Below are 21,943 nucleotides of genomic sequence, written 5' to 3' on the forward strand. Positions count from 1 at the left end.
GTGAAACAATATTGTTTAAAAATGCTAGAATCCACAGATAAATGTATATATTTATATCTATACACATACTTATAAGTTGGAGTAGAAGATGAAGACTCAGTATCTTTCTGGTTTTTGAACATAAATGATCAATGATCTTCAAAGTGTTAGAGTAGCTTGAATACAAGTTGAAAATTATGAAAACTTAAAACATGTTATTAAAGAAGTTTTCCAGTGCTAAATCCATGGTAGCAGTGGTATTAAGGGCTTTCAGAAGTGGCAACACAACATTAGGAATCCAAATGAGACAATTGAGATAAACAGCTTTGGATAAATTATTAGCTCTAAAAAGTTATCTTATGTATAGTAGCTATTACAAAAATTCAGGTTGCTACTAAAGGGATTTCTGTCCTCTTCGATGCCAAATAACCCAACTAATCATTCTGGTATCAAAAATCACTGTATGATCCTTTACTTTTGGTGAATTTTTTCCTTATATGTGACAAAATTAACAAAAAATGCACTTCATTGACTATAAAAGTCTTGGGATGTATTTATACATATATATATATATATATATTACATATATATATATACACATACTTTTTTCATAAATGGAGGATTAATTCATCAGTTTCAAGTATATTAAGAACAATAATTTTATTTTTCTATTGTTGGGTTTTTTCCATTTGTGCATCTAATCTTTCAACTCTACAATCAAACATTCCTTCACCTAAAAAACTGTATATATATTTGATTTATGATATTCTCTTGCTCAAAAACATTTAGTGGTTAACCTATTGTTCTTTGAACAAAACAGAAACTCAACTTAGCTTCTACTAGTAGTAGTTTTTTACTATCTATAATATCTATGGTGATTTTTAATCCCCATTTTAGGCAAAAATACATACAACTACTCTCATTTCATTTTAGTTGCACAAATTCCAAATTTTTATGTTTACTTTATACTGCTCCCTTATAACTCTACTTTTTACTCAAACTTGACTATTAGCCATTTTTTACTTTGTATTTTACTCTTTCAACCCAGTACATCTAGGTAAGTTATCTTCCACACATGGAATGCCCATTCTTCATCGAAATACTTCTCTTTTTTAAAGCCTAGGTCAAGTACCATTTGAAGCTTTCTTGATCTGTCCCATCCCTACCCTGCTCCCTCCACAGATGAAATTTTTCCTCAAATTTTCTTACAGAATTGTTTGACTTCCTATGGCTTGATAACATCTTACTTTAAGTAGTATTTGTTTGTATGTATATAATATTCCTCTTTTCAAAAAGAACCTCTTTGAGGGCTAGGAACAATATTGTTTTTCACCTTCATAGTCTCAGTGCCTTGCAACATGCCTTGTACCTAGTAAGTTCTTGACAAAAGTTTGTTAAACTGAATTTAAGGACCACAAGCTAATTTTTGATTTTAAAGATGCATTCCAATCATAATAAGAAATATGTTAACAAATGTATTTGGAACTTAAATCCCAATAACTCCCACTCCCTAAAAACTTTTCTATTTCAAATTTATAATTATTTTGAAACTTCACTGTTCCTAAATTGCAAATGACAAAATTAATTAAAATACTTACCACAGATTCCATATCATGGAGTGTTATTGGTTTATGCAACATCATTTTGTAAAATGGACGAATAAAAAAACCTTTCAAATAAGAGATTTAAAATTATTAATAAAATGGAAAGAATGACAATTTTTTTAATACTTAGGAGTTATCAATTATACTAACCATCTAAAAGTTTGCCATGATAAACTGCCATTCCAGCTACACGGCCTATAAACTTGAAGTAGGAGAGATGATCTTCATTACACAATCCAGAATTTGGATTTATCTGTAAGGTATAGTTATCCCTATAAAGAAAATAGTATTAAAAAAAAGAAAATATTTTAAACCCTCCTTTAAAAGTTAATGATACAATGACAAATAATGCTGAAAGTTTTTTAATAGCAATTTTTATTTCTATCAGAACCATAGTTGGGTTTAAAAAGTCTTTTTTTTTCCCTTAAAGAGTAGACCAATTCTAAAATTGTTTCTATTGCATATTTTTTTCTTTCATGACCTATCATAACACATTCTTTTCTTGGATCAAAAAGGATATAAGATTTTCATGCAGAATGAGACAACTTAACAAATGATGGCTAAATGTTTTTAATAGTAGATGTAATTAATAAATTTTCAATTTCCAGTAAAATCAAGTTTCCATTGTAACCAACCTTAGAGATTCAAATCATTGTTCCTTTAACAACAGTGGTAAAGGGTGACTATGTAAAGTTATATATATTATGTATTATTCCATTATAAGAACATTATTAATCTGAAAATCTCCAAGGTACTAGAATAGTGATTTTTATTTTGTTCATTTATTTTAACAGCACTTACGTAGCAGAATATTCAAACAGCCCATAATAAGGGTTAAACATTTCTTTTGATAATAGGAAGAACCATTCTCTGGCCACTCCTCCATAATCTAATCCTTTTTCACCATCAAATTCAATCCATAGCCTAGCTTTAAGGTAGTCTGCTCTCTTCACAGTTATGATTCTTCTGTAAGAATCTTCAAGAACTGTATTGCGGCGAAGTTTCATTTCAAATCGATTTGGAATGTCATTCTGAAAATCCAGAAAAGAGAGTAATTTTAACTTAAACTAAAATATATATGAAAATAATATTGCAACCCGTGGAATTTCATTACAATTTAGGATTCTTCTTTTACCCAGTGCATAAGCCACAATGTTAATGTTAAGCCAGTCAGATAGGAAGACAGTATCGGCAATACCTGATGTGAAACAGCTCATGGGCTAAAACAAATATGATTAAGCAACATCTTTCAAGTGAAGATGGCCCTTCACTTGAAATGGGGAGAGAAGAAAGGCAAGAGAAGTAGGAGCAAGGTCTAGGAAATTAAGGAGGAGTTGAAGGAGAAATTAGACTGAGTCCTTTTCCAGACAAACTCATGCATGTCGACTGAACAGCTACATGGTGAGATGGAAGTAAAGTATACTTTTCAGATATGCAAATAAGATAGTCTAAGGGCTACATTTGTGTATAACTGTGGGAGCAGTATGGGTAATTACAGTTCTTGCTCACATCACAAAGAACTGTTTAAAACAATTTTCTTCATGATTTATTATTAGCAAATGTTTAATTTGTAACAAGTAAACTTTTTTCCTACCCACAACCTTGTTTCATTTAAGAAATTTTCCACTGAAGACCCATTTTCACCCAAGAATTTTTGGTTGACTGTAGGTATATAGCTATGTAAAATAGGCATCTAAATCAAACATTGCTGATAATAAATCATAATCTTATGATCTCCACATTTAATCATGAGACCCCATATGGGAGACCCCAGTAATTTAAGAAGTTGGGATCTAATTCAACTGGTAAAAAATATTACAAAGAATTAACTTGTACTTTCTTAAACATCTCCAGAGATAAGGATTACTACCTTGCCAAGAAGCTCATTTTTAACTGTTATTATATTCTTCCTTGCACTAAACAAAAATATGCCTGCCTATTGTTTATTGTTCCATCAGATACCAAGAAGAGTAAGTATAATACTGCTCCACCATGTGATTTAAAGAAAACAGTAATTTTCTTTCCCAGCCTTTAAGTCTTATCCTCCCTCAGGGCAAAAATTACAAATTCATCAACCAATATTTAAATCACATGTTTTATCTCTTTACCTCCTGGTTGATCTTCTATGGACATGCTGCAACTTGTCTTAATTATTTACTATATACTCAAGATTGTAAAAGGTATTTTGAATAATACAAGCTTTTATTTCTCAAGGAACTTACAATACAGTTGGGGAACAGAAAGCAAAACCATGAATATTTACTGTTGCTTGTTAGTCTGTAATTTTATCATGGTTTTGCTTTTTAAATGTTTTATTGATGTCTTTTATTTTTAAATTAATCATTTTTTACAAATATACTCCTTTCCTATGAGTGCATAAGCATGATAAAATTGTTATTTTAGGAAGAGTCTCAAACTAGTATTCAGGATAGTTTGAAGATGAGTAAACATTGGAGTCAATAAGAGCAGTGTTGTAATATTTAGTATATAAGATAATAAAAGCCATTATCTGGATGCTGGTAATAGGAAGGGAGAATAAAGAGAAAATCTGAAAGAAAATAAAGAGAAAAATTTGAAGGAAAAAATGATTTAAAAGAAAACGATCCTGTGAGTTTAGAGAGAGAAATAAGTCAAACTTTATTAAAGTTTTAATGTTGGATGAAAAGAATAGTGGTATCATATCATTATTATAAAATGAGGCAAGGGAATCTGAAGTCTGAAAAACCCTATCTTCAAATACTTGTAATTCCTCCTCATCCCACTTTTCTCCTTCTGAAAGCACAGTGTAACAGACAAGATACCAGACTCAGAATCTGGAAACCCTTAGTCTATATCCCATCTCATCCAGCTATATAGCCATGGACACAAACTCTCTAAATTTCAACTTACTTATCTGGGAATGAGGAAAAATAATAAATGCGATACTTATCTCACAGAGCGGCAGTGTCAAATGCAATAATATAAATTTCTTTATGAACTTTAAAACCTGTTGTCAGTTATATTTATCTGTTGAGAATACTTGTTTGGCACTTCTCTGCCAAAGCCTGTTGACACTATCAGGTTTGGGTTTCTTCTCACCTGCCTTTACTGACAAGATTCCTTTTACTTCTAGCTCACCTTACTATGCTTTTCTGAAATATGAACTTTGATGTGGCAGAAAGAACAGGAACTGAGATGTTGACCCCTGGCTCCTACTTATACTAAGCTATGTTTTAGACAAACCACTTAACCTCACTTTTACAGTTTCAGTTTCTCTATTTGTATTTGGGGATAATCTCCACTACTTATCTTACTGAGTGGTATAAAGAGAGTAAGTTGTAAAATGTAAAGTGCTATATAAGTGTGAACGCTTATCATTCTATATTAGTCTGACAATTCTTTCCTGAATTTCTAATTCTCTCTTTGCATATCACAAAATTTTGAGAAATTAAGATTATCTACAGATTTATAAAGATTTAAATTAAAATTTTATATAAATATATTTGAAGGCTTCCTTGCAATTTTTTTATTTCCACTTTTTTTTTCAAAGATATGCCTTGTCTTCCTCTCAACTTTCTCCTCCCTTTTTCCCACAATAAGACAGTGGGAAAACTAAAACCCTGATTATAAACATGTATAGTGGAGCAAAATAAATCCACACTTTGCCTAACAATATTTTAAATATAAATATGCCCTCTGCAACTTTCTGAGATACCAAAATTGTAAAAAAAAAAAAAAAAAAAAAAGTTGCAATCAAAATCATGATTAGGCTTCTGGTAAAGCCAAACCTACTATATACATAAGAAAGACATGATAGCAAATTTCCCCTGTCACATGCAATTTAATAGAAATGGAAAGGATAATAAAAACTATTTAAGCACACTGGACACTAGGTGGCACAGTGTGGATGCATGCAATAGATTTTAAGCTTTTACAGTTTTGAAATGCTATTCACATAAAATATTTGAGTTCATTTCCTCATTATGTAAATGGTGGAAATAGAGAGTGAACTGATGGATTCAAGATACAGAATGAGACATACTTTTGAATATATCAAATGTGGAAATTTGTTTTAAATAGGTATGTTTATTATGAGAATTTTGTTTTTCACCTTTCCTTCCCCGCCCTCCTCCCCCAGAAAGGAAGTGTGATAGAGGAGATGAGAGGGAAAATAAAATAAAACGACATTAAGGCTGAAATAAATAAAATAAACACAGTCACCTTTAAGCTATCTCAATTTAATATGTATGGGAATGCCTGCCATCTAGGGGAGGGGGTGGAGGGAAGGAGGGGAAAAATTCGGAACAGAAGGAAGTACAAGGGATAAGGTTGTTAAAAAAAAAAAAAATTACCTATGCATATGTACTGTCAAAAAATGTTATAATTATAAAATTAATTTAAAAAAAGCTATCTGAATCTAACCATGGCCAATCTCTCTCTTTTTTTTTTTATCATGACTATTATTCTTATCAGTTTATTTACACGATTCCGCTAATCAAATCTTATTCATATGACAGATACAATTTGTTTCTTAAAAATTCCCAAATTACAGTTTAACAATACATAAAAACTGGAAAAGATCTATCAAGTCAGCTAAAACCTCTTAAGTTCTTAATCTTAAATTAATCAGAATCTTAAATTCTGATATTGTAATTCAAAAAATTAATCTACTTAAATTAAGAGTAGAAAATAGCAAAAATGTCCACAAAGAATGAGTAATGTGAAAAAGGAATAGGTTTTATTTGTTTGCTTGTGTTTTTGTTTTGTTTTGTTTTGTTTTGTTTTGTTTTTGTAATTCTCCTTTTCTAAGCTAGTCTCCTAGGAAATCAGTAACATCCTTTTTCTCTCTTCTGTGAAGCCTTGTCTGAGTTTGTTCTCCTCAGAAGTATCTTAACGTTTCAGACTTATTCCCTTTCACTTTTTAAGTTCAGAATTTAAACATCCATATACGTATACACACACACACACACACACATACACACACACAATTTTTTATATACATAGAACACAAAAGAGAACTGTAGATAAAAACAGGAATTTTCATTTTATACCTCTTCCTTATCTTAGAGAGCATATAAGGTTTTTTAAGAGACACTTGCTACTTGTTTCCCCTACTAAAAGTTAGCACTACTTTATTTATCATAAAACTCCTTCCAATTGTTAAGATAAATTTACCTAAATTTCTCTTGACTCTTGTATTTGCATGTTAATGTTCTTAGCTCAGATTTCATCAGAAAAGTTTCACAGTCCATATCATAGGTCAGTTTTGTATAGTAATTTAATTGTAAGTCTATCTCTTTTACCTCCTGGAATATTGTTTTCCAAGATATCTTCTTGTTTTTAGCCCATCTCTAGTTTTATATGGTCTAGCTTATAGTTCTGTGGCATTTCAATTGCTTTTATATGGCTCCCTGTAATAATTTTTCTTTGATATGGGAACTTTGTATTTTGGCTTTGACATTCGTGGGATTTTTCTCTTTGGGGTTTCTTTCAGAAAATATTAGGTGAATTCTCTCTTCACTTTGTCCTCCCATTCTAATAGAAGAGAACAGTTTTTGTTTGACTTCTTGAAATATAGTATCTAGTCTTAACAAAAACAAAAACAAAAACATGATTTTCAGGGAATTTAATCTATGAGTCTTAAATTTTCTTTCCATCATGTTTCCAAGATTAGTTGTTTTAGATAGATAATACCTAACATTTTCTCCTTTTTTTTCTCCAATGTTTTGACTTTCTTCTAATATATCTTGCCTATTTCATGGAATCACTGATTCTATTTGATCTATTCTAGTTTTCAAGGACTCCATTACTACTTGAGGAAATTCTATTACCACTTTTCTGTTTAAGGGGTTTTTTTCCTTGTAATTCTTTAGCGCTTTCATTTTACTTTTATCTTTTGCTTCATCTCTAGCTATTCATGTAGTATTCATGGAACATCCATTTTTTCCCTTTAAGTTATTGATTAGACTTCTTTTGGAATAATCTGAACCTTTATGGAGGTCTCTAGATCTATAATGTTTTTATTTTGGTTAGTATTTTCTTTAATGTATTCAACTCTTAAATGTTAGTTTCTGAATTGAGGCTTAAGGCCAGGGCCAGACTCCACACTTTTCTGTGTTTCTGGACTGGAAGGGGAGTTCAATTCTGCTTGGTCTTGCCCTGGGCCATCTGGGTTGGGGAACTGAACTTCACCTATAGGATTAAGCCCCCTTGAATCTCTGAGATTCAGAATGCTTCATCTTTGGGGTGTTTCAGAGACTTAGGATGTGGCAGATATGACTGAGTACTACAATGGCCTACAGATTGGTGCTGCTTTCTCTGGGCTTCCAAGTTGTCTACCTAGGGGCTTTTTGATCTCTCAGGAGGTTCAGAGAGGATGAGGAGACTGCTACTTCAGTCTCAGAACCTTGAAGGCTACCTCAATAATGTTAATAGGTTGTGTAGTTTGACTTTTGAATCCCTAGTCTTGAAGTTGAGAACACTGCTCAGACCTAAAATTCTCAAAAGCCTTTCTTTCTCCCCTGTCTCCTGACCAAAGCAGAAACTCAACTGGCTTTCTTCTACCTATATAATACCCACAACCACAGAGAGTAAAATAGGGCCTGGTCAGAGGGAAGGCTTTAAGTTATCATAAATTCCTAGCCTCAGTGCATGAAAAGTATTAGGGAGGACTCAAAGACTAGGAACTGCATATTTCTGTAATGTTAAAAATATTTCCTAAATGAGCCTCAACCCTTTACTTTAGGATGAAGCTCCTAGATTGGAATCAGAAACAGAGGCCTGAAACTGTGCTTAATCATCTCAGTATCTTAGAGGATAGAAACCCTTATCCATTAGTCATTCCCCTATGCTATGGTGGTCAAATGCCCTTCTCCTTTTTACTCCACATCCTGTCATGTACTCTTTGATTCAGGGACATTGGCTGCCTTGTCATTTCACAGATAAGATATGCTATATCGTTAGTTCTGAGTATCGTCTCTAGCTGTTCCCCCATATCTGGAATACCCTCCCTCACCATCTCTACCACCTAGCTTCCTGACTTCCTTTAAATTCCACTGAAAAGATTGATATTTTTTCTAATTGTTTAGATCTGACTTTATTTGTGTGAAAACTATTTTGTAATTGTGATCATATAGTTCTTTGTCTTAGTAGGTAGACTCCCCCATATTTTTATTGTCTACAGTTGTTTTAAATGGAATTTCTCTTTTAATGTTTTGTTGCTTGGCTTTATTGGTAACATATGGAAATGCCAATGATTTATGTGGCTTTATTCAAAACTATTTTTTATTAATAGAAAAACTTTGTTTATAATTTTGGAATATCTTGCACACAGCAAGCATTTAATAATTATTTGTTGAATTCATGGATCAGGATAACTTTATGTAATCTCCCTGGGATGGAGAAATGAGAAAGCATGGCAGCCAAATCCTAAATCCTTGAGTTTTCTGGATTACCAAGTTCTTCCTAAGAAGTCATTAGCACCAGTAATTCAGGAAGAAAAAAAACCTGAAAGCTTAAGTTAACAAACAGGAAAATTTAAAGAAATAAAACTAACCTCCCTGTAACATTTTTCTCTTATTGTTTCCTTTTCTTCTTTCTTCTTAAAAAAGTTCTTTAAAATGTAACAACTAAAATTTTATTTTTTCTTATGAATTTCCAGTAGTTAGTTCCTATAATGATCATTCTAACAAATACAAGTATTTATTATATATATTACCTGCTTCTTCATCTTCTTTCTGAAGAACTCATACTTTCGTTTATAATCTCTGGAATAGGGTACAGCCTTTAGTTGAAAAATTTAGAAAATTAAAATAAGTTTTATAATGTTCTCTTTTAAAACAACTTATAATTTTATTTTTATTCTATATTTTCTGTACATAAATTCTATGCATTACATGTAGAAATTAAGAAAATTAATATTTCTCTGCTTAAGATATGATAGCTTGCATTAATTCTTATTAGGATATAAATTTAATCATGTAACCTTCTTAGATTGCTAGTTCTCAAGACTTTCTTCCATGAACAGAAGTCTTAGAAATTAAAAGTTCCACTTTCAAACAAACTTTCAAAACTATTTTTCTAGTAACAGAAAAACATTTTTAAAAAATACTTTCTTAAGCATTATTTGAAAGAAATAAACATCAAAACAGCACTTTCAAAGTAATAACTTAAAATTCAACCGAATGTGCACAATTAAAATTATAGAAACTAAAATAAAAAAGTAACTATTTATAACTAATTGTGTCTTGTAATAAATTTGATTATGCAATGAATAAAATAGGTATTGATAAAACAAAACAGAGGACAATTTAACAATCATCATATATTTTCGTATTTACATTTCAACATGGGTATGTTTAATATAAGAATTCACAATATTTTAACCAAAATAATCAAATCATGACTCAGGATTAATTAGAAAGTTGCCTACCTCCCCCATCTTGGCCTCTGCTGAACTCCCTGTTGTGGAGTATTTCCACTCAGACTAAAGCAAAACCTGAGATTAGCTGTTCTTTCTTAGCGTCTGTTTGCTTCATACCTTCCCCTGGTTATTAGGGAAGGTTGGGAATAATTAAGTATTTTGGTTTAAAAGGTTTTATCTGGTAACTGAGACTGAAGGTAGGAGAGGCAATCTCAAAATTTGTTTTTTCTCTTCCGATGCCTTCTAAGCTGTAAGGAGTAGTTTATGGGAGGATGACTCAGGGCTGATTGTATTTATAAAAGTACAACCACATAAAGAGATACTTACTGGTCTAGTTGTTGCTACATTCTGCAATCGAGGATCTTCCCATTGTGTTCTTTTTATATCTGTGGGGAAAAATGTATTATTTTCCTTTCTCATGCATAAAATTAAATATAACAAAAATGTAATAATTGAAGATCACAGTGTACATACTGTGATTTATGTAGAAGACTCTTCCATCTGTGTGAATTCTCTCTTCCCATCCTGGCTAAAATAGATAGGATTTCAATTTTATTTGGAGGATTTTTAGCTGCTTAGATAAGAAAATGTCAATGGTTCTACAATTCAGCTGATATGGCATATTACATTTTTTGGAGCAAGAAATATAAATCAGGAATCAGTATCTGGGAACAGATTTTTAAAAACATTTAAAAACACAAATAACATTATCATACCTCAAAATTAAAATGTTTCATATATTCAAGTTTTATCTACAAGAATTTCAAAAACTTACAGGTAAAGGTCCTAGATCAGCAGTATCAAGGGATGTGTTTCTCTTCAGATGAGCTGGGATTTTCAATCTTGGATCTTCCTTTTTTGGTATTGCAGTAGAACAAAAACCACATTTAAGCATGATGAGAATACCTTGTTTTTTTTTACCATACTAAAAACATTTCCAATTCCCTCCATTTAAAAAGTCTATTATAGTTTTGCATAATTTTGGAGCTAGGGATGATTATGTCTTTTTGTATAGTTTACCACTATGGCCAGGTCTATACCACCAAAAGAAGTGCCCCCCATTCCCCTCACCCTCCAGAATGTGTTCAGCATTAATTGTCATATCTTTTACAGAAATGATCTAGAATATTTAGTTATTGCTTTCCAAAGATGTTTTTTGGCTACACAGGACTTTTTATTCTACATGTTAGTGTATGGAGAGTTTAAAAATAAGAAGAAAGTTTATTTCTAAGTCTCTAAAATCTGACTAAGTAGAAAAAATACTGAATTTTATTTGACATTCGTTATCTATGTGACTATAAGTCTCTGGGACAATCATCTACATTAGAAAAAACAAGTTATATGGGGAATGTTTATGGATCACATTATAAAATGCAGTTGTGTGGACAACCTATAGAACTTGCCCATCAGCACATATACCTTGGATAGACATTGCAAATAAACAGTGGGCCCAGAATTAAAAAGCAAAACGGGTTGGACTGCCTTTAAGAAACTGCATATCTTCATTAATGACCCCAGACTATTTTCTGAAACAAAAGACCATGTTTTTAATACCAATATTCTATCAGTGTTGCTGCATGGCTGGAAGTCATGGAACAGTATAATTTACAAAGAACTAAAACAAATACTGCTCAGAGAGCAATGGAGAGACATACACATGTGAAGTGCTATACTACAATAAGGAACTCTTAATTCCCTCTGTATTGGTCTCAACTTTTAAAATGATTTCCATAGTAAGTTCCTTCTATAAAATATACCAAGTAGATTTTCTTCCTGAATTTTCCACAAGAAAATTAACTTTCATAAGGGATAGATAAAATAAAATGACACTCTGGAAAATTCTCATAAAGTATAAATTCTTTTTGAAAAAAGGTTAAATAGAAGTATCATCCTAGCTTATTGATAATGATATTTATATGACAATATGTCACAGAACACTGTCTGAATCCCCACAGAGAACTAAGGCTTGAAAAATATTTAAAAATCATCTCATCTAAAATCCTCACTTTTCAGATGAAGAAAATGAAGTCCAATGAGGTCAGATGACATTTCTACACTCAGAGAGCTAGGATTTGAATCTGGGTCTCCTGACTCTAAGCCTAAGGCTCTTTATGCCATTGCTTGATGCTTTATTTACCATGTATTATTATCCCCATTTTAAAATGATGAAGCTATGGCTCTGAGAAAGTAAGTGACCCATAGTTTGGTTATAATGGAGCCAGAATCCAATCTTAGATCTTCTTATTCAGAATCCAGTTCCCCCCCTCCCATACTATGTCATGGTTTCTCAATTTATCAGCACTGTTAAGTTTATTAAAAAGGAGTATTCTTTATCAAAAAAGATTTATCTTTAGAAGTTTTTTTAAAAGTCACCAATTTATCCTCTTTACTTTACTTGAAATATTTATGTACATAAATTTATTTTATATGAAATGTATTTCAATAATATTTTAATTCTCCCTAATGCATGTTATCATATCTGAAGCTACAAATATGCCAGAAATGATGTTCTGATAGTGCACCAAAAATAAATCCTGCTGAAGACTTCCATTAACAGAGGACAGCCTGGTGAAGCAATGGAAAATTAATAATTTTTCAATGCTCTCTCTCTCTCTGCTTCTCTGTTTTTGCAGAAGCTGCTCTCCCTTCAAGCTTCAAGTTTCATTTGCTTCAATAGACCTCTTTTGATTTCCAGTCACAGTTAGGATGCCTCTAACTCCTGAAATAAGTTTATATTCATTTTGTGCATATCTTATATTTACCCATCTGTGAACATGTTGTATTCCCCATGAAAATAGGCATGTTGAGAGTAGGAATCAGCTTGCTCTTATATTTTTATCCACAGTGCCTAATTTACACTTAAATAATGCTTGATACTTGGAAATTACAAAATGTTTATTGATTTATTACGTAAACTTTGAAAGGATAAAAAAAGTCAAATTTTCTTTGGATTTTCTTAAAACAGTTTATAATTAGCTAGGAATATAGGGTAATTAAAGGAAAACTAAGTTTTATATAATATCATTTTTTAAAAAATGCCTTTTTGCAGGCATTTGATAAAATCCAACATCCATTCCTACTAAAAACGCTTGAGAGTATAGGAATAAATGGACTATTCCTTAAAATAATAAGGAGTATATATTTAAAACCTTCAGTAAACATCATATGTAATGGTGATAAACTAGAACCTTTCCCTGTAAGATCAGGACTGAAACAAGGTTGCCCACTATCACCATTACTATTCAATATAGTACTAGAAACTCTAGCCTTGGCAATCAGAGCCGAGAAAGAGATCCAAGGAATTAGAGTAGGAAATGAAGAAATCAAATTGTCACTTTTCGCAGATGACATGATGGTATACTTAGAGAACCCCAAAGACTCTGCTAAAAAGCTATTAGAAATAATTCAGAATTTTAGCAAAGTCGCAGGATACAAAATAAATCCACATAAATCCTCAGGATTTCTATACATTACCAACACAATCCAACAGCAAGAGATACAAAGAGAAATTCCATTCAAAATAACAGTCGATAGTATCAAATATTTGGGAATATATCTACCAAAGGAGAGTCAGGAATTATATGAGCAAAATTACAAAACACTTGCCACAAAAATAAAGTCAGATTTAAATAATTGGAAAGACATTCAATGTTCTTGGATAGGCCGAGCGAATATAATAAAGATGACAATACTCCCCAAACTAATCTATTTATTTAGTGCTATACCAATCAGACTCCCAAGAAACTATTTTAATGACCTAGAAAAAATAACAACAAAATTCATATGGAAGAATAAAAGGTCGAGAATTGCAAGGGAACTAATGAAAAAAAAGTCAGAGGAAGGTGGTCTAAGTGTACCTGATTTAAAGCTATATTATAAAGCAACAGTCACCAAAACCATTTGGTATTGGCTAAGAAATAGACCGGTAGATCAGTGGAACAGATTAGATACAAAGGACAAGATAGTGAATAAAAATAGCAATCTAATCTTTGACAAACCCAAAGATCCCAAATTTTGGGATAAGAATTCATTATTTGACAAAAACTGCTGGGAAAACTGGAAATTAGTATGGCAGAAACTAGGCATGGACCCACATTTAACACCACATACTAAGATTAGATCAAAATGGGTCCAAGATTTAGGCATAAAGAACGAGATCATAAATAAATTGGAGGAACATGGGATGGTTTACCTCTCAGACTTGTGGAGGAGGAAGGAGTTTGTGTCCAAGGGAGAACTAGAGACCATTATTGATCACAAAATAGAACATTTTGATTACACCAAATTAAAAAGTTTCTGCACAAACAAAACTAATGCAAACAAGATTAGAAGGGAAGTAACAAATTGGGAAAAAATTTTTACAGTTAAAGGTTCTGATAAAGGCCTCATCTCCAAAATATACAGAGAATTGACTTTAATTTATAAGAAATCAAGCCATTCTCCAATTGATAAATGGTCAAAGGATATGAACAGACAATTTTCAGATGATGAAATTAAAACTATTTCCACTCATATGAAAGAGTGTTCCAAATCACTATTGATCAGAGAAATGCAAATTAAGACAACTCTGAGGTATCATTACACACCTGTCAGATTGGCTAAGATGACAGGAACAAATAACGATGAATGTTGGAGGGGCTGTGGGAAAACAGGGACACTGATGCATTGTTGGTGGAGTTGTGAAAGAATCCAACCATTCTGGAGAGCAATCTGGAATTATGCCCAAAAAGTTATCAAAATGTGCATACCCTTTGACCCAGCCATACTACTACTGGGCTTATACCCCAAGGAACTACTAGAGAAGGGAAAGGGTCCTGTATGTGCCAAAATGTTTGTGGCAGCCCTTTTCATAGTGGCTAGAAGCTGGAAGATGAATGGATGTCCATCAATTGGAGAATGGTTGGGTAAACTATGGTATATGAATGTTATGGAATATTATTGTTCTATAAGAAATGACCAACAGGAGAAATACAGAGAGGCTTGGAGAGACTTACATCAACAGATGCTGAGTGAAACGAGCAGAACCAGAAGATCATTATACACTTCAACAATGATACTGTACGAGGATGTATGCTGATGGAAGTGGATTTCTTCAACATAGAGAAGAGCTAATCCAATTCCAATTGATTAATGATGGACAGAAACAGCTACATCCAGAAAAGGAACACTGGGAAATGAGTGTAAACTGTTATTTTTACCTTCTGAATCCAATTCTTCCTGTGCAACAAAAAATTCGGTTCTACACACATATATTGTATCTAAATTATACTGTAATATATTTAACATATATAGGACTGCTTGCCATCTGGGAGAGGGGGTTGGGGGAGGAAGGGAAAAAAATCTGAATAGAAGTAAATGCAAGGGATAATGTTGTAAAAAATTACCCATGCATATGTACTGTCAAAAAATGTTATAATTATAAAATAAAATAAAAAATTAAAAAAAAAAATGCCTTTTTGCACAATAGGAAAAAAGACTGAAATAATGTTTAGAAATTTTTAATTTCTGTTAAGTTTTTGATGCATTAAGATTGCTCAGAAGAAAGAAAAAGAATATTGACATCCTTTCCCCCTCATTATTCAAATAAAATATAATACTTTCTCAATTGCATGATTAGGAAATGGTGAATTCTTCTTCTTTCAAAAAACCTGCTTTTGGGGGGGCATAATAATTTTGGTTTCAATTTTGTGAAACTAATGTTTAATTTCTTTCTTTTGGAATGGAATTTCCATTAAAATTACTCTTTTTTTTTTTTTTTTTTTGCTGAGGCAATTGGGGTTAAGTGACTTGCCCAGGGTCACACAGCTAGGAAGTGTTAAGTGTCTGAGGCCAGATTTGAACTCAGGTACCTCCTAAGTTCAGGTGGTTCATTTTCATCTTCTTAACCATGATGCATAACTAATATGTGAAGGAACAAATGATTAAATAATCAGTATTGTCATAAAGACAATATCATAAAAGACTGACTTTAAAGCGATCATAACATAAACATAGAATACATGCAGCTTTAAATATATAAATATATTATTGTTAATTTAAAACATCTCCAACATCTCCAACATACAGAATGCAATTGGTTAATAAAAGCTTATTAAATAAAAAAATAATTTATTAAAATTACCCAGGTGGTAGTTTTGGCATTGTAGTCAATGAAGAAAGGTCTCCCATTTGGTGCATGTCGGACTTCCCAACCCTTAGGAAGACTTCTCTGCTCAGATTCAGATGGCTGATTCAAGGAGGATTGTGATGAATCACTTGTAGCTATTAGTTTTTGAGTAGCTGTAGAAGGACTTTGGTGTGATGGTAACAGAATGTTTTCTGTTGTGGACTATGTAATAAATCAGGGGGAAAAAGATTTTGTGGATTACTGCTGCAAAACAAAGATGTTCTTATTTTGCTTTTTAAAAAAAATTAACATTTTAATTTTTCCCAATTATATGTACACTTTTAACATTCTTAAAATTTTCTTTTAGTTTTTCAAATTCTCTCCACCCTTTTTTTCTCTCCCTCCTTGATTGAGGAGGTAAGCAATTTGATATAGATTGTACATGTGCAATCATGCAAAAGATATTTCCATGTTGGTAGTGTTGTGAAAGAAAACACAGACAAAACCTCAAGAGAAAAATAAAGAAAAAGCATGCTTTAATTACTCTCTTCAGAGTCCACTAGTCCTTTCATTGGAGATGTATAGCAGTTTTCATCATGTGTTGCAGAACTGTCTTGAATCAGTGTATGGTTGAGAAGGGCTAAGTCATTGATCATTGTACAATGTTGCTGTTATTATGAACAATAGTCTCCTGGTTCTGCTTCCTTCATTCAGCATAAGTTCATGTAAACATTTCTAGGATTTCCTGAAATCCCCCTGCTCATAATTTTTATGGCATAATAGTATTCCATTACATTCATATGTCACATCTTGTTCAGCCATTCCCCAATTGATGGGCATCCTCTCAATTTCCAACTCTTTGCTATCATTAAAAGAAATATTTCTATAACCTTTTCCTTTTTGTTTTTTATCTCTTTTGGATACATACAAGGCAGTGGTATTTCCCAGTCAAAGGATATGCATAGTTCTATAGCCTTTTGAGCACAATTTCAAATTGCTTTTCAGAATAGTTTAATCAGTATACAACTTCACCAAAGTGCATTATTGTCTCAATTTTCCCACATCTCCAATTTTTGTTATTTTCTTTTAATGTTCTATAAGCCAATCTGACAGGTAAAAGGTGGTACCTCAATTGTTTCAATCTGCATTTCTCCAATCAATAATAATTTAGAACATTTTTTTCATACAACTACAAATAGCTTTGGTTACTTCACCTGCAAATTGCCTGATCATATTCTTTGACCAATTATCAATTGAGGAATGGCTTATTTCCACAAATATGACCCAGTTTTCTATATATTTGAGAAAAGAAGTCTTTATTAAAGAAACTTGCAATAAATTTTTATTAGTTATGATTACTATGTATTTCCCTCCATCCTATTTTCTCTTTATCCTCTCCCTCCCTCTCCCCCCACCCCAGATCATAAGAGTAAAGTTCTGATAAAAATAAGATTGTAAAATAAGGCTGTAAAAATAATGTTCCCTTTCTTCCACCTCTTTCATCTTCCCTTCCAATATTAAAGTGTCTCTTAGCTCAAATAATTTACTCTTTTTGACGTCTCCCTTTCCCCATCTCCCAGTGCACATCTCTTTATCATTTCTTAAATTTATTTTCTTAAAATGATATTCACACACATGTATTGTACCTAGACTATATTGTAACACATGTAAAATGTATGGTATTGCCTGTCGTCGGGGGGAGGGAATAGAGGGAGGGGGGGTAATTTGGAAAAATGAATACAAGGGATAATATTATAAAATATATATATATATATATATAATAAAAAAAATTTTATTTTCTTAGATAATCATCCCATCCTTTTCAACTTTTCACCTGTGTCCTCTGTCTATGAACATTCCTTAAATAAAGTTTTTAGGAGTTAAAGGTATTATTTTTATACATAGGAAAATTAACAGTTTAACCTTATTGAATACCATATAATTTCTCTCTCTTTATGCTTCTCTTGAGTTTTATATTTGAAAGTCAAATTCTTTATTCAACTCTGGTGTTTCTAGGATGAAGATATGAAAGTCCTTTATTTCACTGAACATCCATTCTAACCCCCACCAAGTATAAGTTTTGCTGGGTGGGTGATTCTTGGTTGTAATCTTTAGTCTTTCACTCACCAGATTCTCATATTATAAAACTTCTGATCCTTTAATGTAGAAGCTACTAAATTTGTGTAATCCTGACTATGGCTCTATGATAACTGAACTGGTTTTTTTTGTTGTTTTTTTTTTTTTTTTTTGACTGCTTGGAATATTTTCTTCTTGACCTGGGCAATCTGGAATTTATTATAATATTCCTGGTAGTTTTCATTTTTGGATGCTTTGCAGGAGGTAAACAACGAATTCTTTGAATTTCTATTTTATTCTTTGGTTCTAGGATATTAGGAGACCTTTCCTTGGTAATTTCTTGAAAGATCACATCCCTCCCTCTTTTCCTCCCTGCCTTCTTTCTCTCTCTCCATACACTCACACATATAAAAACACAATATACATGTAAATACATACACACATGCACACACAAAATACACACATGTATAATACAGATACATACACGTGCATTATGTTTATGTACATGTATGTATAAACATGCTTTTTTTCGTTAGTTGCTTTTCCAATTAAATATTTCATATTTTATTCTATTTTTTTCATTCTTTTGATTTTGTTTTGTTACTTGATGTCCCATGAAGCCATTGGTTTCTATTAATCCAATTCAAATTTTTAATAAATTATGTTCTTTTGGATAGCCTTTTATATTTGGTGAATTCAACTTTTTAACTGAATTTCTTCATTAAGTTTTTGTTCACCTTCCATTTGGCCAATTTTGTTTTTCAAAGCATTCTTCTGTTCATCAGATTTTTGTGCCTCTTTTACTATTTGGTTTATTCTCTTTTCTGAAGTGTTATTTTCTTCAGTATTTTTGAACCTTCTTTTCTAACTCTTTTCTCGTGATTTTATTGTATCACTCTCATTTGTCTTCTCAATTTTTCCTTTACTTCTCTAATTAATTTTAAAAAGACTTTTTGACCTCTTCTATGGCCTCAGATCAATTCACATTTTTCTTTGAGGCTTTGGATGTAATAGTTTTGACATTTGTCTTCTTCTGAATTGTGTTTTGATATTCCCTGTCATCATATTAATTTTTTTATAGTCAGGATCTTTTTCTGATAATTTGTTCATTTTTTTCCAATCCCATTTCTTGACTGTTTACTGTCTATTAAAGTGGATTTCTGCTTCCAGAATAGAGGGGGCAGTCTCTCAAACTTCAGGTTTTTTCACAAAGTTGTTTTCAGAGATAATTCTGGGATTATATAAATTTTCAGTTCTTTTAAGGTTACATGATCTAGGGAGAGATATGTTTATTACTTTTCTGGTTTGTGACTGACCATAAGCATTCTTTCCCACCTTAGAACTGTGATCAGGGAGACTAATGGAAAATAAAATTCCCTAATATAGAAGGAGCTTGAGACAGCTTTGAAAGTAAAACCACAATAAATATCGTAGAGTAAGAAAGACAGAAAGTGAGGAATAGTGGAATACAAGGGGAAAAGACTAAAACAATCAAAGATCCCAGAAGGAAGAAAATTTAGTTTAAAACCTCTAGGAGAAGAAGATAAACCTGCAGAGAAAATGCTAAAATCAGATTAAAGAAATACGAAGACATCTTAAATATTTCAAGATTAAAAAAAACCTAAATCAATACTTAATAGAATATAGAGCCCCGTGGTTTCATGAGAAGGTATGCAACTCCATAGCTTAAGAAAGAAATTTTTTTTTTAATTTGAGAGAAATTTCAATGTTGAGAGAAGGCAAAAGAAAAGAAATGGTAAAATCTACAGCCTGCACAACAGAAATGATTAGCAGAATTAAAAAAAAAACAAACACAAATTTAGTGAGTAAAAATAAGCAAAAAACAGAAGAATAGAATAGAAATACAAATATATATTAACTGAAAAAATGTGGAAGATAAGCAAAAATCAATATTAAGAGGAAAACATAATCTCTATGAAAGCAAAACTTGTTGATAATGAAATTCTAATTCTAAGAATTTTAAGAAAGAAGGGGAAAAGGTTTTTGCAGAAGGTAGAACTATAGCTAAGACTCAAAAGAAGCCATAGAATGGAGAAGACAAGCAGATTTTAAGGCATGGGGGAAAGCCAGAAAAAACCAAGTAGAGTTAGGAAATGAATATGATGAATAAAAAGAAGTGTAGAAAGACTTCCTGAATGGATAGGTGCAAATCAAAGTATCAAAGGCAAAAAAAGAAATATACATAATGACAACAAAAATAGGAAATTCTATTTGACCGAGTATATATATATATATATATATATATATATATATATATATATATATATATATATTGAGAAATACATATATATATATATATGTATTTCTCAATTACTCATTTAATAATGGAATTTATTCTGTTATCTACATTTAATTTTTTCCCACTCTTATCCAAAACTTGGAAAGGTCAGTTATCTCTAACTTGATTAGGAAACTATCTTGGTGTGGGTAGAGAAAAAAAATCCAAAATTTTACACCTTATATCTCAGTTTCTAATCTAGTCTTTAGCTTCCACACTCCAAATACAGTTTCTAAAGGGGAAAAGATAACTTGGCATTAGTGACAGAACTAATAGCTGACATTTATATAGTATTTTAAGGTTTGCAAAGAGCTATTTTACAATAGTTTAAATTATTTCTGCAATAAATAGTGAAAAAATAACACCATGAATTCACTATTGCCAAGAGAACAAGATACAGTATTACAATCATCTCTGGTGTTTTAAATTGTTATAAGTCCCTCCTGATGCATATATCTGAGCAGTACAAATTCCCAAATTTATCATTATACTCTTCCTTCCACTCAGGTAATAGCATTAGCCTCCATACTTTAGTAGATAGTTTCATAAAGTGCTGTGGCCAATCTCCAAATTCAAAAAGATTAATTTTTGGATTACAGGCATAAAAATCCACCATTATTATATACTTGAAATATCTAGCTTAATATGGTCTGTAAGAAAATTGACACTGCTTTTAGGAATCCAAAGTCACCTTCAGTGAATGGTAAAACAATTATATAAAGTTTTAGTAAAGGAAAAATCTGATCTAATGAAGATATAAAAGAAATCACCAATACTAACATCTTTTATTCAATTTCTCCAAAATTAACCTGCAGACAATGTAAGGTGTTCACCCTTCCTTCTTCCTGTTACTAGCACTTGTCTTTCCAAATTATTTTATATTTATATGTCTTTCATCTCTGCTCTGATTCTGACTCCCTGGAATTTGTGACCATGAATCAGCTGCCATTTTACCACAGAAGTTCTCTCAATGCTTGCAGCCTCCTCATCCTGGAAACTTTTCCCAACCCTGTAGTGTTATTATCCTTGGAAACATTCTTTTGACTCTGGTCTGCTTCTGCCATTGTTGAGTTCCAATTTGAGAAAGGGCATAGGTATTATCTTTTTTCTCTCTCATGTTTACTTCTGACTTTTCATGCCGCCATGTCTCAACAAAACTCAAGTTCATTAATATGGCAAACAGTAACAACCAATCACCCTTTTCTCCCACCAAAAAAGTCAATATAAAAATGTGAATAGGCCTTTTAGGGTAAAAAAAAGACACTCTCATACTGCAAGAAAGTAAAAGCTTTCTCTCTTCCCATCTGCCCCTAAAGAATCATTGATTCTTTATGTTTATGTCCTGACAGTCCTGATGTCAGGAACTGTTTTCTTCCTTGTAGCTTGTCACCGCTTACTTATGTGGCAGTAAGAACTTAATAAATGCTTGTTGACTGATTTATTTTACAATATTTTATATATATTTATCTGTGTATATA

General features: G+C 31.8%; 1 protein-coding gene across 16 annotated transcripts in view; it reads right to left on the bottom strand.

Moving 5' to 3' along the window:
• Positions 1-21,943, bottom strand: part of NEDD4 (NEDD4 E3 ubiquitin protein ligase) — a 135,606-nt gene that overhangs the window by 15,352 nt on the left and 98,311 nt on the right. For 15 of the 16 annotated variants that reach the window (XM_074294590.1, XM_074294580.1, XM_074294594.1 and 12 more), the window contains 8 exons: positions 16,106-16,312; positions 10,760-10,837; positions 10,459-10,513; positions 10,312-10,370; positions 9,280-9,345; positions 2,385-2,614; positions 1,734-1,855; positions 1,578-1,648 (listed from right to left, as the gene is read on the bottom strand). In XM_074294590.1, the coding sequence (XP_074150691.1) occupies positions 1,578-1,648; positions 1,734-1,855; positions 2,385-2,614; positions 9,280-9,345; positions 10,312-10,370; positions 10,459-10,513; positions 10,760-10,837; positions 16,106-16,312 (888 nt within the window). The remainder of the gene's footprint in view (positions 1-1,577; positions 1,649-1,733; positions 1,856-2,384; positions 2,615-9,279; positions 9,346-10,311; positions 10,371-10,458; positions 10,514-10,759; positions 10,838-16,105; positions 16,313-21,943) is intronic. The other variant, XM_074294579.1, reaches the window with a different exon arrangement.

This window comes from Sminthopsis crassicaudata, chromosome 2 (assembly GCF_048593235.1).
Source record: "Sminthopsis crassicaudata isolate SCR6 chromosome 2, ASM4859323v1, whole genome shotgun sequence".
Taxonomy (NCBI): domain Eukaryota; kingdom Metazoa; phylum Chordata; class Mammalia; order Dasyuromorphia; family Dasyuridae; genus Sminthopsis; species Sminthopsis crassicaudata.